Below are 26021 nucleotides of genomic sequence, written 5' to 3' on the forward strand. Positions count from 1 at the left end.
GAAAGCAAACGCAGGCAGCGGAAGGAGCATGCGGCAAACCAGACTCCCACCCATCCTTTCCTTCAACAACTGTCTGCCCCACCTGTGACAAAGACTGTAATTCCTGTATTGGACTGTTCAGTCACCTAAGAACTCACTTTTAGAGTGGACGCAAGTCTTCCTTGATTTCGAGGGACTGCCTATGATGATGATAGTGATGATGGACGGTAAGTACTCAAAATTTAGACTGAGGCTGCGGTTGGGCCTAAGGAGCGGGGAAAACTCAAAAAATATTTTTTCAATTAAACAAAAAATAAAAAGTTAGAAAACATTTTCAAGACCCTTTTTAATGTAATCATCGTTATAGAATTTTAAAAATAATTTTTAAAAGCCTTTAACTTACCTTTCTTTGCAGGGTACTCACCTACCGCCCTGTTTCCGGCAGCTTTTCGTGGGCGGTTTCCTTGGCAGTGTGTATGGGTCCTCGTTGAGGCAAAACTTGGATCGTGTCGGTTTTCTCAGCGGTGCACACAAATGCACGTTGGACGGTTTGCTCCCTAGTGGTATTTTGAAAATGTCGGCAGAACTCTTTAAAAAATAAAGAGGAAACTTTTGGCAGGCGATTTTTCACCGAAAAAGAGCTGTACCGCCGAGAAAACTGCCGAAAATGAAGGGGAAAGTCTAGCCCTAGATTGGAAAGATAACTAAATGCAGCAAGGATGTTGCCCAATCTGCCAAAAATATTATAACTATATTACGATAACACTTCTTGTTAGTTTATCCCATTGAGTGCAATATTTTTTGTTGCATCATACCCGACCAAAAAAAAACATGGAGTAGCTAGATAATTAGATGAAGGAGAAAGGAATAGGTTATGCTGAAAGGGTGAGATGACTAACTTGATTGAGTTCTTTGAGGAGGTAACGAGGAGGGTCAATGAGGGCAGTGCATTTGATGTAGTTTACATGGATTTTAGCAAGGCTTTTGACAAGGTCCCATATGGTAAGCTGAGCAAAAAAGTAAAAGCCCATGGGATCCAAGGGAGAGTGGCAAACTGGATCCAAAATTGGCTCAGTGGCAGGAAGCAAAGGGTAATGGTTGAGGGGAGCTTTTGTGACTGGAAGGATGTTTCCAGTGGGGTTCCACAGGGCTCAATACTCATATATTAATGATTTAGACTTAAATGTAGAGGGCATGATAAAGAAATTTGCAGATGATACAAAAATTGGCTGTGTGGTTGACAGTGAGGAGGAATGCTCTAGACTGCAGGAAGATATCCATGAACTGATCCAGTTGGCAAATGTAATTCAATCGGAAAAGTGTGAGGTAATCCATTTCGGGAGGGGCAACAAGCCAAGGAAATGCATAATACATGGGAGGATACTGAGAGATGTGGAGGAACAGAGGGACCTTAGAGTATATGTCTACAGGTCCTTAAAGGTAGCAGGACAGGTCGATAAGGTAGTTAAAAAGGCATACAGAATGCTTTAGCCGAGGCATAGAATACAAGAGCAGGGAAGTTATGCGAGAGCTGTATATGACACTACTAAGGCCATAGCTTGAGTACTGTGTGCAGTTCTGGTCACCACATTCCAGGAAGGATGTGATTGCACTAGAAAGGGTGCACAGCAGATTTACGAGGATGTTGCCAGGTCTGGAAAACTTTAGCTATGAGGAAAGATTGGATAGGCTGGGGTTGTTTTCCTTGGAACAAAGGAGGTTGAGGGGAGATTTAATTGAGGTGCATAAAATTAAGAGCGGCCTAGATAGAGTTGATAGGAAGGACTTATTTCCCTAGCAGAGTGGTCAATAAACAGGGGGCATAGATTTAAAGTAGTTGGTGGAAGGATTAGAGGGGATCTGAGGAAATATTTCTTCATCCAGAGGGTGGTGGGAGTCTGGAACTCACTGCCTGAAAGGGTGGTAGAGGCAGAAACCTTCATCACATTTAAAAGGTACTTGGATGTGCACTTAAAGAGCGGTAACCTACAGGGCTACGGACCTAGTGCTGGAAGGTGGGATTAGACTGGGTAACTCTTTTTTGACCAGCACAGACACGATGGGCCAAATGGCCTCCTTCTGTGTCATAATTTTCTATGATTCTATGAAGTAGGGTGGGAGGAGGCTTATGTGGAACATAAATACTGGCATAGGCCAGTTGGGCCAAATGGCCTGTTTCTGTGGTGTAAATTCTATATAATTCTATGATTTTAAGTGTTCCTGCCAAGTGGGAAACGGGTGGTCGCAGGTCCAAGCCTATTATATACTCTGTCCGACTTTCCTCTCCAAAATCGGACGGGGTGTAAAACAATTGGCCGACCCACTGCCACCCATTACCCTCCCAGCAGGAACAGTTGAAGGCAACCCCCACAACCCGGATGGCTCAATTGGTCATGGTATTGTACAGTGTGAGCCGTACAAATCAGGCAGGATCAAAGGTCGGTTCACATCCGTGCTCCAAGTCAACACAACAGTAGGTGGACTAGATATAAGCTCAACACCCTAGCTAATACGAGTTTCTGTTCCTAATTGCTGTTTGGCAGCTCTATTTGGTAAGTGTGTAATGGGCATCAGGTGGGCACAAGATTGGCTTGGTTGTGATGTCCCAAATAGTTGAATGCTTTGCCTGCACTATTTGGCACACACAAGAAGAATGGTCACTTGGGTGAGATATCGGAAGCCAGTTGTCACCTGTGGAACCATGCTTGAGTTTGCAATTTCAGGAGAGGAGGTTAGAAAATTGCTGGTAGTAGGGGAGACAATAAATTGGATCACTTTAACAGTAATGTACAGATTCCTGTCATGGCTGAATCTGTTGCAGATTAATATTCTTGTCTCCAGTTGTCAGCTAGTCTTTGCTGGTAAGGCTCTCACTATCTGGGCCAAGATCTAATTTCCTGTCCACTACTGGTCCAATTGTTTTCATTGGAAGAACACACAAGGCTGTGTTATAAAGTGTTTTATTTGCTTGGCTCAACACCACTCTATTATGTCTCAGCATTTCAAGACTATTCAGGTCAAATGTGTAAACAAAGTAGTCCATGTAAGTTCAATCAACTTTATTATCACAGAATCATAGAGATTTCAACACAGAACGAGTCATTCCACCCATTTTGTCTGTGTTGGTGTTAGTTCCTCATCGGCGCTATCTACTTCCCTTCCCCTGCTCGCTCCGCATACTCTTTAATACTTTTCTTCTTTTAAGTGTTTACCTCTCTCATAAATGTTGTGATTGACTCAGCATTAGCAGTTATTTGTGTTAATGGGTCCATTGAGGGATTTGCATCATCACAAATACAGCAGCAGTTCAAGAAGAAGGCCCCACCAACACCTTCTGAGGATAACTAGAGCCGGGCAATAAATGTGGTCTTGTCAGCATCACCCACATCCTGAGAATAAATGTTTTCAAATCAAAAAGAAACAGTCGGGATCTTATTTTAGCTGTGTCTATGTAAAACTGGCACTATCTTCATGAAAAAGTGCTTGTCACAATTTGTTTTTGTTTGTGGAGGGGGAAGAGCTGAAGAGCAATGTGTAGCAGTTGTTGCAACAATGGCATCATACACAGCAGCATAGTGTTATTTGGTCACATGACGTACCTTATCGTGTTGTGTATTTGTAAAAATATTTTTGTAAGTTCCTTCAAAGACAAGAGCCCTGATTTTCTGAAAGTGACCAGAATGGGGTTCAGATATCACATGGTGTAAGTTTACCTTTGTTGATAGTTCAATGGGCAGACCACACTAAATTTCTCACCAGGTGTCTCTCCTACGTAAATATTGACGCATGAAAAGCTTGTCCAAAGAGCTTGGCCTGTAGTACTGGTGAGTGTAAAATCCAGCAAAGTGTCAGCTCGTAAAGGGTTATAGCTTGTCACTAAAGGGTATGTTGTAGCACTGGTAGTGAGCTAAATGTTACCGTGGAGGTGTGTGGGCATCGTGGTTCTCTATGATGCTAAACAGTTGGAGGACCTGCTGTAAGAAGAGGTGCACCAAAGGAAGGTGACCCTATTTGGGTTGAAAGTCACCTTCCAGTAGAGCACAGGTGCCAGATACATGGAGAGAGAGCATCACTAAGTCAATGCAGTCACAGACAGCCCTTGTACCTGGCTTAAAATGATAAAGACGTTTTCAGGTATCAGTAGGAAGCTGATTGCACATCTTGCTTTTGCACACATTTCATGTGGGGTACGACAAACATGGCACAATCTAAATTGGGAATTCCTGTAGCCTCTGGGAGGTACGATTTCAAGCATTGTGAACAACTATTGTCCTTTTACACTCTTTCATCATGCCAGAGTTGGACAACACATTTTTCTTACAAATCTCAAACAGCAAACAGATACTCAGGGTTCCAACCCGAAGCGCTTCTCTGCTAAGTGGACTTTCTCAGTGCAGTCAACAGCCATGGATTCAGAGGCTAGCCCAGGTCTCTGAAGAGTCACCCGCCCCTCCCGCACCCAGCACTTCTCCTTCAAAAGATGATGTCCGTGTGGACATTCCACCTTCACCGCTTTGCATTCAAGGGAACCCTGCCACCCAGTGAAAGCTCGGGTGAGGTGGCGGAATGTGAAGCATCTCCAGCAGCAACTTAGAGGCGATGGGTATTAGTGTGGGGAATAAAAAGAAGTTGTGTGAAGAACCCACAGCAGCAAATACATTACATTACATTTCTGAACACTATTACAGTGCAAAACCCGTAAGCGACTGCCACGGAAATGTCTCCGACAGCTCCATCCAGCTTCCCCAGCAGTAGCTGAAGTTCCCTCTTATTAAATGCCACTCCAAATGCTGCCTCGCAAATTGGACCACCCACAGTCGGTGGGTAGGTGCAGGAATCGGCGGCAGTCTGGCCGACAGAGACGAAAATTTACTGGAATTCTTTGAGGATATAACGAGCATGGTGGATAGAGATGTACCGATGGATGTGGTATATTTAGATTTCCAAAAGGCATTCGATAAGGTGCCACACAAAAGGTTACTGCAGAAGATAAAGGTACGCGGAGTCAGAGGAAATGTATTAGCATGGATAGAGAATTGGCTAACTAACAGAAAGCAGAGAGTCAAGATAAATGGGTCCTTTTCAGGTTGGCAATCGGTGGTTAGTGGTGTGTCACAGGGATCAGTTCTGGGACCACAACTGTTTACAATATACATAGATGACCTGGAAGAGGGGACAGAGTGTAGTGTAACAAAATTTGCAGATGACACAAAGATTAGTGGGAAAGCAGGTTATGTAGAGGACACAGAGAGGCTGCAAAGAGATTTAGATAGGTTAAGCGAATGGGCTAAGGTTTGGCAGATGGAATACAATGTCGGAAAATGTGAGATCATCCACCTTGGAAAAAAAAACAGTAAAAGGGAATATTATTTGAATGGGGAGAAATTACAACATGCTGTGGTGCATAGGGACCTGGGGGTCCTTGTGCATGAATCCCAAAAAGTTAGTTTGCAGGTGCAGCAGGTAATCAGGAAAGCGAATGGAATGTTGGCCTTCATTGCGAGAGGGATAGAGTACAAAAGCAGGGAGGTCCTGCTGCAACTGTATAGGGTATTGGTGAGGCCGCACCTGGAGTACTGCGTGCAGTTTTGGTCACCTTACTTAAGGAAGGATATACTAGCTTTGGAGGGGGTACAGATACGATTCATTAGGCTGATTCCGAAGATGATGGGGTTACCTTATGATGATAGATTGAATAGACTGGGTCTTTACTCGTTGGAGTTCAGAAGGATGAGGGGTGATCTTATAGAAACATTTAAAATAATGAAAGGGATAGACAAGATAGAGGCAGAGAGGTTGTTTCCACTGGTCGGGGAGACTAGAACTAGGGGGCACAGCCTCAAAATACGGGGGAGCCAATTTAAAACCCAGTTGAGAAGGAATTTCTTCTCCCAGAGGGTTGTGAATCTGTGGAATTCTCTGTCCAAGGAAGCAGTTGAGGTTAGCTCATTGAATGTATTCAAATCACAGATAGATAGATTTTTAACTAATAAGGGAATTAAGGGTTATGGGGAGCGGGCGGGTAAGTGGAGCTGAGTCCACGGCCAGATCAGCCATGATCTTGTTGAATGGCGGAGCAGGCTCGAGGGGCTAGATGGCCTACTCCTGTTCCTAATTCTTATGTTCTTAAAATGGCGACTGAATCTTTGTTGCACCATTTGCCCAATGTGTGAGGCTCCCGTCTGTTTCCGATAGCGGCTCCAGCCACCATGATAGATGTGTGCTAGAAAATTGGGACGGAAGTCAGCACAGCTACCTCCCGTTTGAGTTGGGTCACACTACCGCCCTAGTTTTAAGCAGAAACAGGGTGGCGGTGTCCCGAAAATCACCTCCTAGAGTTCGAATCATCACATTGCCTACTGCGCGACTGCACTGCCTTCATGGTATGGTTCACAGTATTAAAAAAAGACACATCACAATTAAAAACAGTGAAGACCACTCTAATTGTAACACAAATGCTGCTTCTCTTTTGGAGAGAATCATAAAATGTTTTCTTCATGTGATAACAGTTACATTTTGAATGATCACAAGCATAGTTTTCGGAAGTACCAAGTCTAACTGTTTATATCCTCGATAATGAGCACATTTCCTTCTATTGTAATATGTTGGGAGTTTCCAGAATTATATTTGTGGGTTTTTTTGTCTCTTTTCGGTGGGGGTGGGGGTTGTTGAAACAGAATTATTATATCTCCCATCACACCATTTATGCTGCTCAATATAAAATGATGATATTCAGGAAGAATTTTCCTTGCCATATGTTTATATAACATTTAAAGTATTTTGGCTTAGCACAGTCTTCACTCGGCACATCTGGGAAAACAAGGCTCTCGTTTCCGAATGTGAAGTGCATAATAAAACCTCACTGATTTTGACAGTGAAAATAAAATTACGTATATGGACCCACTGACTGCAGCTCATGATCAATAAAATATACAAATTTTTGCAACTATTTCTGCTGCTCTGTCTGCTAGAACACAGTATTGCGATTTCCTCTGTTGGCTCTGTGCAGGAACTTAGTTCATAATTCAAATTTAAATATGCTTGTGACACACTTTCCAGGAGTCACAGACAATTTTCAGATGTAGTGTGTGTGGAGCCATGCATTGCCAGTCAAGGGCTAGGAAAGGTTGTTCTTTTTAAAGTTATCTTTATTTTTTCTGTTTGCCTCACCCAAGCAAAATTATAATTTTGAGGACTGATGTCTCACCATGGATAAGAGTTTGCTTTAAATCATGACTGTTTTTTTCAAAATGCAATAAAATCTGCTGAGGAGCAGATGTAAGTTTAGCTTCTGTTTCAGCTTGCTTTTGCCACAATCCATTTCAACAAAAAGCATTTTCAGGCCCAGACCCACTGCCATGCGTCCAGTGCACGTCCGAACCAAGAGACCCGAGAATCGATGGAAATCGGTCTTCGGGCCTCATCAGCATACTTGGCACAAGCTGCGCGCATTGGTCACGCTTGCACAGCAAATACATCAATGTTGAGCCACCTACCTCACTGGCAGCTGCCAATTTTCCCCCTAAGGTGCCAATTGGGAGATCCCGCACAATCCGCTCTCCAGCTGCTGCCACTGGAAAACACCCTGCATGGGTCACGCAGCCAATTTAAAGGGATTGGGTATTTAGACCGCAAATGCGAGGGAACATTGGCAGCCACCCTCAGGTACATCACTGGAGGGGTGATTGGAGCAGACTATTGGCAAGGGGCAAGGCATAATCACAGCACCACAGAATTATTTTTTAAATTTCCACCTACCTGTCGCTGATGGCCATGAGGGTTGCTGAGGAATCCTAAACAGGTAAGGCCCGATCTTCAGAGATAGATTTCGAAAAGCGATTCTCAACCAGCCTTAGGCCTGTAATGTATTCAATGGGCCTAAGGCCTGTTTTAGGCGTCCATCTGGGACACCTGAAAAATGGACTCCACGAGTTTAGCACTGGGACCAAAGCCTGTTAAATTGTTATCCTTTATGCACGTTTTATGCCCGGAAAACAAACGCATTGCATACTAATTTCTACCCCAATGTGTAGAGTTTACACTCCAAGCTGGGGCCCGAGTTATTGGAATTGATATGAACTTTACTCTAAAAAAAAATACGTAAGGAATGCTGAAACCTAAATCAAGTGAAAATGTTTTTTTTTAAACAACGCAGAAAGTGCTGGAACTACACAGCAGATCATCAACATCTGAACAGAGAAAAAGGCGGGCTAACATTAATGGCCGTATTAGAACTGAAAGTGGTTGACAGTGAATTAAAGACGTAATATTTGTCACAGGCAACAAGTTCTGACGGAGGGTCACAGACCTGAACCATTAACGCTGTTTCTCTCCACAGATGCTGCCTGACCTGCTGAGATTTCCAGCATTTTCTGTTTTTATTTAATATTTGTCACACCTCTACTCAATGCATCATGTTGGAAACATTTCCCATCTCTATAACTTTGTGGTGTTATGGCTTTAAATGGCACCAAGATGCAGCTTGTAGACCTGTTTAGATTTAGGGATATTTTGGAATGGTCGTTGATAAACATCAGTTTATATTCAATGGGATTGGGAGAGTGGGCTGTAGCCAGACAGATTAAGAATGAGACACTGCTCTTATCAGTGATGTGATCACACAAGACAGAGATTAATTCTTTCTCTCCCCGTCATTACTCAGAATGTAACTCCTGTTAGTCAGTCCTTTTGTACCATTTATCTTGGAGCACAAAGGGTACCCCTAAATTTGAAGAAGCCTAATTAAGGTACCTTGACTGCTAATTAACAGTTGTTAAGTGGCATTTCTTTTCTATAGACCTTTTTTTTAAATCATGCTCTTTTATCTAGTGAACAGCTAAAATTGTGTTCATCGTAGATTGCAGAGAGATAAGTAAGTCTGTTCATATGACTTGGAGCCACAGAGTGTTAGCATCAAATCAGATAGACAGCTTCTTCAATATGAAAAGGCAGGCCTTTGTCTCCACTGCACTCACCTTCTCTTTACACTGATTTTGCAGAAATGTTTTGAGACATAGTAAAATCTCCACAGTAAGCCACTTCTATATAATACAGTTGATATGTTGCATGCTGTGTTAAACTCATTTAATTGCCTCTGTTCTGAATGCTTCCTATTTGTGTTCATTTGGGCAATTCAAGCAGATTGGTTAGGCACAGTTCATTGTGCGTCAAAATTGTTTCTTGGGTACTGATGGTCAGCCGACAAACCATCCTGTTTAGAGCATTTCACAAATCATTTCTACCCCATTTTTAAATGCTTTTACTTTTGTTGTATCTTTAGTTTGGATCATGGGAGACTAGTGTCTGAGCACCCTTTCACTCCACTTAATGCTGTTAAATCTGGTTCCTTTTCCTGGTGGCAGACTCACAGACCCAGTTTTTTGAGGCTCTGATAAACAGCTGCAGGCTCCAATTACACCAAGCAGCTGAAGGGGAATGGCATTGGCTGGAAATGTAAAGAGAGGCAAGTGGCACCAGAAGACCACTATAACATGCTCCCAGATTCGGCACTGGAATGTAAAAGCACCAAAACAGTTTTAACTGCCAGCCAATTTATTATTGAGCAGTTACTGCCAACAGCAAACCTGAAGTTGACCGGAGAAAGGTAGCGTGAACACATTGGTGCATAGAACACTCTAAAAGTAGGTGTTTTCATTCCTACCTCTAAGCAGTCAAAAACATGACTTTCAGTGGGCTAAGAGCAGCTAATGCACTCCCACCACTTACATACAGGCAATAAGCCTAATGGAAATGTGTCCTTTGTCTCAATGGGGTTGGAATACAAAGGGGAGGAAGTTATGCTTCAGTTACATAGAGCCTTGATCAAACCCTATCTGGAGTATTGTGTTCAGTTTTGCGCTCTGCACCTCAGGAATGATATATTGGCCTTGGAGGGGGGTAACAAAATGATACCGAATCTTAAATTGTGAGAACAAGTTACATAAACTTAGTTTGTATTCCCTTGAGTTTAGAAGATTGCGGATGCTCTAACTGTGGAGTTTAAAATATAAAGTGATTCAATAGGGTAGAGAAACTATTTCCTCTTGTGTGGGGGAATCCAGAATAAAGGGGGCAGAGGTAATGAATCAGGCAGGATGTAAACAGGCTAATGATTGGCTATCTCCCATTTTGTGCTATTGCACAAGATTCATTTCACCTCAAAATCTTAACATCAGAGCTAGGACCGTTAGAAGTAAAATCAGGAAGTATTTTTTCACACCAAAGTTTGTGGATGCTGAGACAATTGACATTTTCTAAGACAATGATCGATAGATTTTTGTTCAGTGAGGATATCAAGGGCTATGGAGAAAAGGCGGTTCAATGAAGTTAAGGCAGAGATCAGCATGATCTAATAAAATTATGGAGTAGGTTCAAGGAGCTGAGTAGCCTACTCCTGTTCCTATGTAACAAAACTGTTTTATTATCACTAGCCTATATGGATCTTTCTAGCTATTATGAAGGTACCGCACTAAATACAATAATTTCAAACAGCAACCTTAAAATAACTGTAATGCAAAAACATGCAAAATGGTCTTGATGTATTTCATCTTCTGTAGAAACCACCCGACAATTTAAACAGCAGGGAAGGGAGTCAGCACTACAGAACCGCTTCAAGAAGACATTCTCCAATATAAATGGCACACTAGGACAGCCCCCACCCCCTGTTTATATATATTTTTTAATTATATTACATCTTGAATGGAACCAGCTTACTCCGTTAACAGTCTGGCTCCACAACATTTGCGATGCTGCAAGCCTTAGACCTGTGAAATCCAAATTAAACACATGTGGAGCATGGACACCAGACGGGTCATTTTGCCTTCATGCTGGATCTTTGTTGCCTGGAGAAATGCAGAGAGATCAAAAGCACACTGCAGCATGTCACCAGGCATTTCCTTTGATACCAGAGGGTTAGTTGTTTTACTGGTATCAGACTATCCTGCTGGGGACCTGAGGTGATGTAAAAGTATTGCCCATCTTATTGATCCACCCACAGCTTGGCTGCAGAAACTAATGATTACAAGATCACAAGATACTTACAGAGGAGGAAGGCCATTCAGCCCATCTTAAGTCATCCATCCAAGATATCCGACAGTCTACTCCCCTGTTATAGTATCTAATTCTTTCTTAATTAATTTTAGGGTTTTTGCCTTCAATGCTCTATCTGGAAATCTAGTGCACACATTGATCACACTGGCCTGATACCCATCATGAAATTACCTTTTGCTAGTTTGAACCTATGTTTCCTAGTTCTATTCCCGCAGTTTCTCTTGTCCTTCCTCATAACCGCTGACACTGGAGATTAGTCTTGTAGCTCTTCTCCGCACTGACTCCAGTGCTTGAATGTTTCTCGTTTCTTGCCGACCAGAACGGTCATTTCTTTCTTCTTTGATTGGCTGTACACCACTAAGAGTCACTTTCTGGGCTCTCACATAAAGAGCGGTCACTTGGATGAGGTCCTGGAGAATGAAATTGTATTCCAATATAAGGCGGTATCATGAGGGAAGGAGCGAGGTAAAAGAAAAACTGTTGGTGCAAGACTGTGAGGTATCTGTAGCTTGTATTCAGGGTGTTGCTCATTCTAATTTATTTATTTTAACATACATAAATCAACATAGTAGTTTTAGACCAAAGAGTAGCTGTAACTCTGAAATGGTTATAAAGCTGAAACTACTATATATAACACTGAATTAACAAAAATAAATGAAGATAATTTTATTACCATTATATATATAAAGCATCAATATTGCTCCTGCTTCTTGGTCCCAAGGGCTGGACAGGTGGAGCGCACCAGTATTGCACCAGTCCAGTTAGACCCTTACCACAGGCCTACTTCTTAGCAGGATCTTGCACCAGAAATCAAGCCAAAAAGAGGTGCAACTATAGGCCTGACTGTCAGCCTCAGAGCCTTTTGGCTGCTGTTGGACAACAGCCACCATAAGGCATCTAGGCTTGTAGTTCCAATGGGTGCCTGGGGAAAAAATGTAAGACTTAATTCTTTAGCTTGCTACCTGGCTCCCTCAGACTCTCTGTGATCTGAGGCGATCCCAGATACAAGGACCACCAATAGCTTCTTGGAGCACTGCTGGATATGGGCATCTCAGGTTCTGGTGGGAGGCTGCTTAAATAAACACATTAGGGTGTGACACCATGCATGCTCCACCTATTTGTACCCGGCATTGAATGGCCTAACCAGCGGTCCTTAAAGGGACAGTTGGAGGCTGTAAAATACGGCCTAAAAATATTTTAATTTTTGTAGGGCCGGGAGTAGGCTCAAAAAATCTGACCAGCTGCCAGCCTGCCAATTTCTGCCTACCCACAACCGAAGAGCTGCTGTGAAGTCTGTAGCTCACCAGCAGCACTTTCAATTAGGTCCCTTCCAACACTAGTTTTGCTCAGTTTCTGCTGTTTTCGTGCCCATTTGGGCAGAAGTCAAAAATGATCCCTCCCCCACTGTTCAACAAGTGCAATTTGATAACAACAGATTACTTTGCACCAAAGTCTTGAACAGGATTTTAAAACTTTATTATTGAAAGTAAAATGCAACCCTGTTTAAAAAGCAGTTTAACACATTGTCTGCTAAAAAGTCGGTTGCGTAGCTCCCTTGATTGGGTGCTACGGGAGCCGAAATGGCTCCCAAACAGCTCGTGCACACTTCTGGTGCAGGCCACGCCCGACGTCAGTTTGGTGAGTGCATTAGCATCGGCGCTAGGAGCGTTCAGAGTAGGCAGATCGTGACGTCAATCAGTGTGTCACACTGATTTGATGCCAGCCCTGCCATTGCGACCTCAACGCTGGAGCTAACACCCTCTCTTAATGTCGCACAGCTGACTGTGTTCAGCAACAGGAAGGATCACCCTACTATTGCTATTTAAAGGGATCATCACCTACTTACAGGTTAGTTGCTTTCTACTAGCTGTTGCTGAGTTTGTAGAAGTGTTTGGTGCACCAAAGACCTTCTTTAAAGTAAGTCTACAAGGAGTGGTGTGGCACATGTTCAATGATTTGATACTGACTTGCAAGGAGTCTACTCAGACCAGTTGCTCCCAGACATGGGTGCAGTAGTTTGTATCCCACTTGGCCTGCAACATGACATGGAGAATGAGCAGAGGCGACACAGAGCAGGACAAGCTGCTCGAAGAGGCAGGAGGAGGAGGGGGAGAAGGGCTCTCAGCAGGAGGCCACTCACGGACTTCAGCAAGCAATTCCCCTACCTCAACCTCAGTGAGGAACAGTACATTCCACATCTCCATTTCACTAAGAAGACGATCACTGAAATTTGCAACCTGCTGCAGGCAGACATGCAGCCTCAGTCAGGGCAAGGGCGGCATTGCCAGTAGCTATAAAGTTGACTGTGATCTTGAATTTCTTTGTGTTGGGCTCCTTTCAGGCTGGAACAGGCGATATCTGTAACATCTCCTAGTTTGCCATCCACTCCTGTATGAGGGAGGTGAGTAAGGCTCTGTATGCCAGCGAGAAGCAGGCGGAGCGAGCACACAGCTTTGCGAGGATTGCAGACTCCCCCATGGTGCAAGGTGCCATTGACTGCACACACTTTACTTTGTGGGTGCTGCATCTCAATTCGGAGATGTACCACAACTAGAAGGGATTCCACTCCCTCAATGTCCAGCTGGTGCGCGACCATACTCAGCACATCATGCAGATCAATGCTCGGTATCCTGGCAGCAGCCATGATGCCTTCATTGTGCGGCAGTCCGCTGTACCATCAGCATTTCAGCTACCACGACAAACCAGAGGGTGACTACTGGAGGAACCCTGTAGTACTCATCAGATTCAGTGTGGCCTGCTGCATGCTCCACAACCTCACCATCATGAGGGCACAGACAATAACAGGCATATGGTGACCAGCTGAGGAGGAGGAGGAGGAGGAGGAAGAAGAGGAAGAGAAGGAGGAGGAAGTGGAAGACAGGAGGTAACCCAGACAGCACATTTGTGCTCGGGTTGTCTGTAATCAACTCATCCAACTGCTGTACCAGTGAACACAATCCCAATTCCACATTCAACAATAGTCCCATAGCTTTCTGTCACTCTGTTATTGACCATCCTCTTGGCCACAATGCTACAATAAAAACTACAACCAAAACAAACATTCCAAACCAATTTTATGAATCAAACCTTTATAATATTTCATTTAAAAGTTAACTAATCACCCTTCTGTGTGCCTTTGCCTTTCCTAGTGCCCCTACGCAGTGCTACCCCAGTGGCTGCAGTATGGCTGGCGGAAGGCTGCTGACTTTCAGTGAGGGAGACTGCAGATGGCCTTGCAGGACAACCTCGAGCAGCTCTGGACCTAGGAGGCCCAGCTTCAGACTGCACCACCTCAGCATAGCCGGCAGCAGTCTGGGCTGGCTGGCTGATAGGCAACAGAAAGGGCACTAGCGGAGTGGCAGTGAGGGGAGGACGAATGCTGCCATCCTGAGAGAGGACAACAGGTTCATCCTTCACAGAGCAGGTTGTGGTGAGGAGGAGGGGCAGGGGAAAGCAAGATGTGCATGCTTACACCATCTGCAGCTTGTAAGTCAGAAGAGATTGTGGGATGATGGGGAAGTGGGATCTGAAAAGGAGGATTAAGTCATACTGTCATCTTCAATGGTTTCAGCGCCGCCACTGGCCACGGCCACGGTCACAGCCACTCCATTTATGGCGAGTACCACCTCCTCGAGCGGGATCAGGATATGGAGGCACGCCTGTCCCCCTCTGGTTAGCTGCTGCAGCCTACGATTATGTGTCACCCTGTCCTGCAAGGGAGATGGAAGTGTGTCAATGAGTGTGGTTCACTGTGTTTGGCTGATGTGGCTATCATGATCGAATAGCTGACAGCGTGTGTGTGATATGTGGGTGTGAAGCTTGCAACAATAGTAAATGTGTGAGGCTGAGATGCAGCATGTGAATGTGTCATATGAGTCGTGATTGTTGATAGATGAGTAATGGGTGTGTGGTGAATTGAGCAGTGTGTGAGGCTAGTGGTGCAGTTTGTGGGATATGGCATTTGAAGATGAATTCATTGACCTTGACCACTCATGTGAGGTCATTAAACTTCTTCTCTGCACTGCATCCAGGTCCTCGGGGCTACACTGCTTCCATTAACAGTGATGGCTATCAGCTCCCATTCCCTTCTCAGCACCTATCTGGAGGGCCTCCTGTGTTCCCGTGGATGGAGGACATCGTTCCTCCTGTCCAACTCCTGCACCAGGGCCTTGGGTGCTGCATCAGAAAATCTGGGAGCCCTCTCTCTGCCATGTTGCACCATCTTCACTCTTCCAGTAGGTTACACACTCCTCTACAATGACTTCCAGCATCTGCACTTGCCAAATTGCACCTCCCCTTTAAGAGATGCAGGCTGGCTTAAAGAAGTGCAGGCTAGCTTTAATTGGCGCAAGCCTCGCACAAACTTGGGCCCTCTGCTAAGCGCGCAGCCACTCAGGAGCGCATTTAGTACTGGGTTGCATGCCACTGTCATTTTAATTAGCAGGGAGCACAAAATTTGTGTGCTGCCTGCATTACTTTGAACGGGCACTGGATAATCTCACATTGTGATCCCCACACCCATTTTCTGGGGCTATGGAATTTTTAGCCCTGTAACTTTACAAAAGATGATCAGATCTGAGTGATAATAAGACTGTCATGCAACAAAATTCCATTCTTTGTGCACATAGCTCAGCCTTAAATAGTTGGATCTAGAGATCAGGGATGTTCAAGTTTGGTCAAAGAAATGACTTCGGAAAGGCAAACTTTTGGTTCCTACACCAAAGTTGTACAAAACAGCAGTAATCTGACGTGCAGACAACCACAAGAACAGAACTGCAGTCAAAGCGACCTTGAAGTTTTTGCCTCCAACTCTTTCCCAGCTACCACAGGGGACACCTGCAACATCAGTTAGTGTACTTAGTTCATCAGGGCAAACATTTTCATAGCTTTTCATGACTAACTGCAGTTCCAATAAGTGGTTGAGAAGAATGGTATAGATTTAGCTACTGGTTCCCTCCACCATTGCTGCCAGTCTTTGTATGGTGTACACTGTATCAAAGGACCCCAGAGTACTCAGGTAGCAAACTTTTTTTATACGCAGAGCCTGTGCATTCCAAATCTCTGGACCCTACAGCTGAGGAATTCCATGAGCCAACCCCTTGCCAGCGGGTTCCTGCTCCTACACTACCATAACCACATATTCCTCTCAATCATTCTTGTGATCTCACCCAGGGTGACCTCCTCAAACTGACTATCTACATCAGTCCTTGCAACAGTCAAGAGAATAATCCAAGGAGCTAAGAGGTGCTGGTTTCTTCTACACCACTGGAAACTGCAGCTGGTTCTTGGGGGTGTGGTGGAGGGGTGGGGCAGACCAGTAACAGAAGAAGAATACACGTTAGAATGACGGCACCACTTCAAATACAGCTTCCATGGTTGTATACTGTGTGTGATGGTGTGGTGCTTGAGTATACATTTGTGCGTGAGTGAGTGAGCATGGTGGAAAGAAAAAACAGGAAAAGTATATTAGCCCTCAGTTTTGGGGCAGTCGCCAGCTTTACCCACCCTCTCACCCTCTATGCTGTCAGCAATTCAGCAATCTCCAAGCTGCCTCCTCAGAGGCACTCAACAGCTTAGCATCGAGGGCCCCTGATTTTGATGTCACCTTGCGCATCCCTCGTGCACTGTTTGATGTTGGTATTCACCATGGATGCGACTCCCACCTCTTGTAGCAGTGCCAAACCTGCAGACTGTGCAGATTTCCAGCAAACTGGCTCCATCACGGCTTTTCTTCAAAGGTTGCAATGTGTAGCCCTCTCAAATTGCACCCCAAGTGAAATTACCTTTAAATTGCAGTCCTTTTAAATTGTTTCACCTGCGCACGAAATCCTGTCCTTCCAATGGTAAGATCAAGTGACACTGGGATCTCACTTTGCATACTTAATGAATCTCAAATTCAAAAGCTGTGGCTGAATGGGAATCTGCCTAATTTGGGTAGGTGCAAACTGTGCATCGTTCCATTCTCTCGCCTCCACAACAGTAGTGTAAATTCCACCCCAATAATGTACAGCTTTTTACACTGAGTCTGAAGTCTAGATTACCATATTGCACAAAATCAACTGCAGTAGTTTACAATGTTATTTATTGCTTTATTTATATATATTTTTGTAGGCAATGCCGATGATATCAGAAAAAGGGAAGGCTGGTGAGTAGACTTGTATCTTACTTTCGGACTCGTGATATTCCCTTTGCTTTTCAAACAGTTGATAAACAACAAATTTGAAACCTTGTATTTTTTTTGTGGAATGCATGAAATTTAACTGGATTTTTGTTAGGCATTTCAGTTTATTTCATAACCTTTTAGTGTGCACAAATTCTGGAGTTTCTTTATTACATTTGTGGGTGCGGGAAGTCTATATCATTGGCTATAAATGGTTATGTATCTGTGTGAATAGAGTTGGCTCACTTCATTGTGCAGGAACATTTTTCATCAGTTTCTGTAGAAGTGGCTAACCTTTCAAATTAGCATGTGTGGGGTGTTTTTACTTGGTCAAGGATTCCAAGCTTGGACTTCAAAGAATGTAGTTTGGGCCCTTTATTCTCCGCATGCAAATCTTTGATGCTTAAAGACATATTCTTGGGTGCAGAGTTTAGTGAAGATTTACATTCTGACAGAGTTTTCTTAATTCCTCAGTCACTGTGCTAGATTGCTGTGTGGGAAAGGATGTTGTTTTGTTTTGGAGGAACAAATGCCGCATTGCTAGGATGTCAGCGTATAAATAGCCAAATCTGTATATTTTTGCATTTTTTATGCTGCTATGCTGTTTTCTTTTCATCGAGAATTTCCATGCAGACTGAGTGTTCTCATCACAAACTGTCTCATCACAAACTGTTTCATCACAATCTGCCTCCTGATGTTATTCCTAACGACTGTAATTTACATGCATGAGGTGCTTTTCTTGTTGCTGGGCTTTGGTTATTTGATGGAAAAAGTACTCATTCAATTTTCATTAGTCTACAAAATCAGTCAGATTCCCAATACTGTGGATGCTGGAATTGGGAATATTTCAGCTAACCAATATGTTGGAGCATTTCCTGTAAAAACAGGACAACCTGTTTTGAAGCCTCAAGTAGCAACTCTCCTGATAATTTAGTGAGTTAACGCATTGCCCATTTGATATTTAGCCATTCAGATCAGGAACTTCCCTGATTTGTACCCAGCTTCGTCTGAGAATTTGTCCTAAGTGTGACAATGCTTCTTCAAACTTTAGAATAAAGAAAGAAAGGTATGAGATTGGGCCATGTGCAAGAACATGAATGAAGCAACAAAATTTGAATTTCTTCTCTCTCTGTACAGTTTCATATGCTGTATTTTAACTCAGTTCTGGAGTTTTGATAGAAAACCTATTAAAGTAGCATCCATTACAAACTCCTTAATCCAAATCCTATCCCTAGGCCCTGCATTAGAATCAATGTAGTCTTCTCTGTCTTCTGGCTCTCAGATCCAAATTGTATTGAGTTTGGGCATTCTCAGTTCAGTTCTTAGTGGGGCCCAAAGTACAAAACTGCTTCTAATCCAGCACTATATTTCACTCAGTTGTGGGAAATAGAAAAATGCCACACTGGTGTACTAAATTTGGTGTAATAAATAAAGATCACTAGGTGCTCTTCAAAGATTGGGACTGAGGCACATTGTTGAGGCAGAGTAGAGGGAGTATTGTCAGGCATCTAACTATGCTATGTTTACACCACTGCTTAAAGCTGATACTGAGTGCTAGAAATGGAGAGTGTTCCCTTTCCCAGCACCTCAATGAGTACAAGGTTTTAAAATAAAATCATAAAACTACACCATTCCCAACTTTCTGCAGAATTATCAGCTATGTCAGACAGGAATGTTGACCAACAAGTAGCTATGTAAGAAAGTACAAACCAGTGGAAATCCTGCTTCAAATATTATGGAGAAATGCACCATAAATCTGTTAACTTTTTAAAAAGTTGTACATTTGGTTTTATTGAGACCCAGTTATGAACTAACCTACCCAAAATATTAGCAATCATAAACAGTTGTTGAACAGAATTCCCTGGACAGTTTAAAAGCTGCAATTTCAGGGTATTTCATTATATGGAACACAAAAAACATTCATCTCACTGAGGGGGAAAGAACATTTAGTGCAAAATGTAAAAGACATTCTGTGCAGACTGTGTGTTTCTTCAGTTAATAATCTGTTTGGGATCATTCCCTCTCTTGGCAGTTTTTCCATTTAATCAGTCGGTGGGAAGTTCAGGAGTCAAAGAGATGACAAAATTAACTTTATCCCTTTGCCTTCAGTTTGAGTAAACAAAACAAAAAAACATCTGGGTCCTTAATTAACTCAAAACTGATTAAGAGCTGAAAGACTGGTGATTGACTGTTGGTGACTGACTGAATGAATGTGTGTCTGTGGTAATAATTTTGGATTTTCATTTCTTGTTAATTTTGCCTTCCTGTGCATTCTGCTTCACGTTTATTTGTATGGAAATCACATGTTTATTGAATTCTCTATTTAGGGGAATGAATTAGCACTTTAATTGTGCCCATCCACAATCCAGTTTCTGATCTTGAATGTGCTACTGTAATGATGTAGAGATGCAGAGATCATGGGAAGAGAGCAGCTGATTATAATTATAAGATTATTGTGTGAATTGAGCCCTGGTCAATTTGCCCGTAGCTCTGCACTAAATTGATGGTGTCACTCAGAAAGGTTATAAGGATGACTGTTGCGGAAAATTGAATTGTCACACTGGTGCAGAGCGAGGGGGCTCCTCTGAGGATGTGGTCACACCACATTGCTGAGGCTGATTCTTAACGGGTTGGAAAGCAACTAGTTTAACTTGTGCTGTATCTAATTCGAGAGTGCTTGATGCAAGGTCTCAGCCTCTGCTCAGTGATAGCAGTCTCGCCTCTGAATCAGAAAAGTGTGGATTCAAGTCCCACTCCACAGACTTGAGCACAAAATCTAGACTGACACTCCAGTGCCGTGCTGAGGGAGTGCTGCATTATTGGAGGTGTAATCTTTGGGTGAGACGTTAGACTGAGGTTCCATTCTCCAAAGCTGGCACTTTCCATCTTGAGAAGCAAAATTAAAATTAAAATTAAAAAATACATTTGATTGAATTGTATATTTCATGTAAGTGATTTTTAAAAAGATTGAAGATCCTACCTTCCATTGCTAGGATGGATTTGAACCTATATCTTGGAGGTGAAAATTCAGTGTTTTAACACAAAGCGTCATTGAATCACGTTAATATTCCTAGACAGTATTTTAACAGTTAAATTATAGCTTCAAAATGGGTTATTACAAGAGAATCTCATGCCTGACACAGATTGAACCCTCATGCCCTTTCATTATATGATGATATAGATCCTATTATGGAAATAGGATAAAAAAGGTCAAAGGTTATACTCGCACTTTGGAGGTTATAATCTCTGAACCTCTTTTGGAGACGTTGAACTTTAATTACACAGCTTAGCAGGCATAAAACAACATTGCATTTATTTTAATACATGCATTTTTCTAGAGTGTAAAACAAGTGTGCCACATAATATTTAATAAAATTCTGCGGGGCCGAAATTCACCATCCCCGAAGGGACGGCTGCTGTGGAGTTTGGGCGGTCGGGTGATTTTCCCTCCCTGAGCCATATTCAGCTTGGGGCGGGGGGAATTGAGCGATGCTCACTTCCACCGGAAACGGTGCAGTGAAGCCGCTGTAAAGATAAGTTTCCAGCATTGAGCTCCGCTGCTTGCGGGCCGCTGGAAAGTGGCCAAGACAGGGATTTTCAGCTACAAAAAGGTAGGACTTCAGGCAGTGACCCCGTGAGGTATTTCAGTCGGTGCTTGAACGTGACACCACTGGAGTTTGGGGCTCATTGATAGGGAAATAAGTTTTATTAATTCTAGTTTTTTGATGTCAAATTCCATCATCCGCAGTATTTAGCTTTTCATATAGTTTTATTAATTGTTTTGGCTCCATTAAATCTGCTGAGTGCTGCTCAGAGGTTTGCACATACTTTTGTACAACTTTCAGGTCTGACTCTTTAGTGGAGTCCTGTGAGCTGCAGAGACCTGCTTGGCAGGATTCATCCTGAGGATGGGAGGAGTGTTGGGAGGGCTCAGAAGCAGGGCAGCACACAGGAGAAGGCATCGCTGTCAGCACCGTGCAAACAGGCAGCGGGCAAGGGAGACAGCAGCCATGAATCATTCATTCTGCACCAGACCGTTGTGCCCGCCGTCTTGACCGGCCCGAATCAGAATTGCGGTTGGCTGCTTGGGGACAAGGGATATCCCCTGTCCATTTGGCTCCTCACTCCACTGCGGAACACCAGGACAGCGCCAGAGCATGCCTACAATGACACTCATTGTGCCACCAGGTGCATCATCGAGCAGTGCATAGGCATCTTTAAGCAGAGGTTCCGGTGCCTGGACTGCTCTGGTGGTATCTTACAGTACTCTCCTCAACAGATGTCCATAATCGTCGTGATCTGCTGCATGCTGCACAACCTAGCCATGGAGGAGGACGAGGACCCACCCCGGAAGGGCCGGGTGCAGACTGGCCAGTACCCTCCTCGGAGGGTGCGTCCTCACATATATATAGGTACCACACACCTCCCCTGCAAACTCCCTCCATGCATTATGTACTGGCGGTCTGCCAGGTCTCCCCACGTCAGGAAACAGTATTCTTCTTCTGTCCTCCACACCATCCATCAGTGTCACCAGCTTCACATTGGCTCTCCTTGCACCTCTTACGTCAGCCATCCTTCCAAACTCCTTCCCCCCCCGCCCCCCCGACCCAACCCCCCCCCGCTCAGGGCCTTTCTGCAAAAAGGCCAAGGAGCAGTTGGCTCGTTAGAAACCCTTACCTGCATACTGAATTTCTTAGTGGTGGTAACGCTCAAATTAAGACATCCACACCACTGGAAAATCCACTTTGGAAGGGTTCATTACTGCTGGAACCCATTTGTTCACTTTTGGAGCTGACTATGGCGTGGCCCAGGCATAAAAATGTTTTGCCGCTGATGGCCACAAAACAGTGGGAGGAGGACCAGCTTTCCAGCGGTACTGAATTTCGGGCCCTGCATCTCTTAATGAAAGAACATTTTTTTTAAACTACAGTAGATGAATTAACAACTAGCACAGCTGTAGAAATATGGCCAGGTAAAGTTCTATATTTTATCAATCACTGAGAGAAATAGAAGCAGCAAAAAATAACAAGGTGCTTCACGAATAGTTGTAATGCAAATGAATATTGAGCCTTGAAGGATGAAATTAGGAAGGGTAATGAAAAGCTTGGCCTACAGGAGGATTTTTTAAAGGTGGAGATAGCGATGCAGAGGTGGAGATTTACAGAGGGAGTTCAATGAGTAACACTGAGGTGGTTTAGATCTCCAATAGTGGGCAAAGAGAGAAGGGGTGCACAGAGGACTGAAGATCAACAACTTAACATTTAGGAAGGGATATAGGACTGGGGGAGATTGCAGCAAGACAATGGATGAATGTATGAACAACTACTTAGCAGATATATGTAGGTTATTTAAATTGGAGGAGTTTTATTCCCCATCACTACCATCTGGTGTCAGCCTTGGCTGAGTGGTAGCACTTGCCTCAGAAGGTCAGTAGGTGTTCAAGTCCCACTTCAGAGAATTTAGCAAATAATCCAAGCCGATACATCAGTGGAGTTCTGAGGAAGTGCTGCACTGCCAAAGATTTTTAAAAATTAATATTCAAATCGTGGGATGTGAGTATTGCATTTATTACCCATCCCAAGTTACCCTTGAGAAGGTGCTGGTATGTGCGTAGTCTGTATGCTCCCACATTGTTTGGTAGGTTCCAGAATTGAGCAAGCAACAATATAGGAACAGGTATACATGTCCACGTCAGGTTGATGTGTGACTTGGAAGGGAACTTCGAGGTGATGGTTACAGATTATGGGGGTATAAAAATCTGCTGCTGCAGATAGTCACCAATACATCATGAATGCCCAGTTTTGTGTTGCTAGATCAGTTCTTAAATTCATCACCATCATCACAGGCAGTCCCTTGAGATCGAGGAAGACTTGCTTCCACTCCAAAAATGAGTTTGTAGGTGACTGAATAGTCCAATACGGGAATTACAGTCTCTGTCACAGGTGGGACAGACAGTCGTTGAAGGAAAGAGTGGTTGGGATTGGTTTGCCACATGCTCCTTCTGCTGCCTGCCCTTGGCTTCTGCATGCTCTTGGCGATGAGATTCGAGGTGCTCAGTGCCCTCCCGGATGCACTTCCTCCACCCAAGGCGGTCTTTGGCCAGGGATTCCCAGGTGTCAGTGGGGATGTTGCACTTTATCAAGGAGGCTTTAAGGGTGTCCTTGAAATGTTTCCTCTGCCCACCTTGGGCCCGCCTGCCATGTAGGAGTTCCAAGTTAGCATGATAGTAGGATGTCCTCAGTGTGAAGATGGAACTTGGTCTCCACGAGGATTGTGAGGTGATCTCCCCTACCAGTGCCATGGACAGACGGGTAGATTGGTGAGGATGAGGTCAAGTAGGTTATTCCCTCGTGCTGGTTCTCATACCTGCAGCAGACCCAGTCTGGAAGCTGTGTCCTTCAGGACTCAGCCAGCTCAGTTAGTAGTGATATTACCGAGCCCTCTTGGTGATGGACATTGAACTTCCCCACATAGAGCACAGTCGTGTTGGAGGAGTAGTGATTCATCAGAAGGTGGTAATCAGCAGGAGGTTTCCTTGTCCATGTTTAACCAGAAACCATGAGACTTCATGTGATTGTGAATGTTAAGGACTCCCAGGGCCACTAATCCCGACTGTATATCACTGTGCTCACCATCCAGGGAAGGTGATAGAGGCATCTGGTACATTGGCTGATAGTCATACTCACAGAATAATAATGAGGTGAGGTTGTTACTTGACTAGTCTGTGAGACAGCTCTCCCAACTTTGGCACCATTCCCCAGATGTTAATGAGGAGGATTTAGCAGGGTTGTCTGGGCTGGTTGTGCCTTTGTCTCATCCTGATTTGATGCCTAGGTTGCGAGTGAGTGGTCCACACGGGTTGACTGCTTGTTTTCTTGCTAGGCCACTTCAAAGGGCAGTTAAGAGTCAACCATATTGGTGTGGAGCTCGAGTCACATATAGGCCAGACTGGGTAAGGACAGCAGGTTTCCTTCCCTAAAGAGCATTGTTTTTTTTCAACGAGACGACAGCATTATGCTCACTTTTACTGATCCCAGCTTTTTATTTCCAGATTTTTAAAAACTGAATTCAAATTCTGTAGGGCATGCAGAAATATGGGCTTCCTTTTTGTAATGAAAAATAGAACATTTTGTGTGTATTTAATCATTCAATGCACAAAACAATTGATTTGAAGAACCGCTGCCTGAGCTCAGCAACAGTACATACAGTAGGACTAGAATCAGAGAACCAAAGCAACAAAATTACTTCAGAAAAGCACTTGGATTATTTTGCTGCAGGGAAAACTGTCCCTTTATAGATTTTAATAAATGCAACAGCAAAAGTAAAAGAGATCCAAATGACTGGACATTTCCATTTCACACTTTAATCCACAACAAAGGGTTTTCACGGCACGGTGGGATGGTCTGAGGGTCAGAGCACAGGGTGGAGAAGGAACTGCATCTTGTGACCCTATAGGACAGAGATCGCAACACAATGACCTTTAGCAGCAGGTTGATGCATCGGCGACTGTGAGACATCAAAGCCCAGCTGGTCGCTATATTCAATGGAATGGTTTTAATCTGTGTTGTAATAAGGGTTATATTAACACAGAAAATGAGGTGGGAAAGAGTTTGCTATTCTATTTTTATAATATACTAATGATTTACTTTGGAAAGATTGTTTTTCTATTGCACTGTTAATTAGAAGCAGTCTAAAGATGCTAAAAGACATGTCGAGGTATGCATTTGGATGGGTGGGTATCTTTGGGAAGAAGACATAAAGAAAGAGCTGAATTTTGGAAATTTCTGAAATAAAATGTAACTGATGATAAAATGCTGACCAGCTGTAATGATCAGATTGGACACAGTGGGTTGAATTTTCAGGCCGCCTACCCGGCAAAAACAGAGTTGCCGTGATGTGAAAAGAGAGTGTTTGAACTTCCTGCCCTGCTCCTTTTTATTATTCGTTCACGGGATGTGGGCATCACTGGCAAGGCCTGCATTTTTCTTATTCATTTCTGGGATGTGGGTGTTGTTGGCAAGGCCAGTATTTATTGCCCATGCCTAATTGCACTTGAGAAGGTGGTGGTGACCTGCCTTCTTGAACTGCAACACTCCTTGTGGTGAAGATACTCCCACAGTGCTATTAGGGAGGAAGATCAAGGATTTTGACTCAGCGACGATGAAGGAATAGTGATATATTTCCAAGTCAGGATGGTGTGTTACTTGGTGCTACCATGTGCCTGCTGCCCTTGTCCTTCTAAGTGGTAGAGGGCATGGGTTCGGAAGATGCTGCCAAAAAAGCTGTGGTGAGTTGCTGCAGTGCATCATCATAGGCAGTCCCTCGAAATCGAGGAAGACTTGCTTCCACTTTATAAGTGAGTTCTTAGGTGACTGAACAATCCAATACAGGAATTACAGTCTCTGTCACAGGTTGGACAAACAGTGGTTGAAGGAAAGGTTGGGTGGGGAGTCTGGTTTGCCGCACGCTTCTTCCGCTGTCTGCGCTTGTTTTCTGCATGCTCTCGGCGATGAGACTCGAGGTGCTCAGCGCCCTCCCGGATGCTCTTCCTCCACTTTGGCCAGGGACTCCCAGGTGTCGGTGGGGGTGTTGCATTTTATCAAGGAGGCTTTGAGGGTGTCCTTGAAATGTTTCATCTGCCCACCTGGGGCTCGCTTGCCGTGTAGGAGTTCCGAGTAGAGCGCTTGCTTTGGGAGTCTTGTGTCAGGCATGTGAACAATGTGGCCCGCCCAACAGAGCTGGTCGAGTGTGGTGAGTGCTTCGATGCTGGGGATGTTGGCCTGATCGAGGACACTATCGTTGGTGCCTCTGTCCTCCCAGGGGATTTGCAGCA

At 43.9% G+C, this 26021-nt stretch overlaps 1 protein-coding gene across 1 annotated transcript in view; it reads left to right on the forward strand.

Annotated features, from left to right (window-relative positions):
* Positions 1-26021, forward strand: part of dlc1 (DLC1 Rho GTPase activating protein) — a 696855-nt gene that overhangs the window by 383919 nt on the left and 286915 nt on the right. The window contains exon 5 of the mRNA XM_070869823.1: positions 17140-17173. Coding sequence (XP_070725924.1) covers positions 17140-17173 — 34 coding nt within the window. The remainder of the gene's footprint in view (positions 1-17139; positions 17174-26021) is intronic.

This window comes from Pristiophorus japonicus, chromosome 2 (assembly GCF_044704955.1).
Source record: "Pristiophorus japonicus isolate sPriJap1 chromosome 2, sPriJap1.hap1, whole genome shotgun sequence".
Lineage (NCBI taxonomy): Eukaryota > Metazoa > Chordata > Chondrichthyes > Pristiophoridae > Pristiophorus > Pristiophorus japonicus.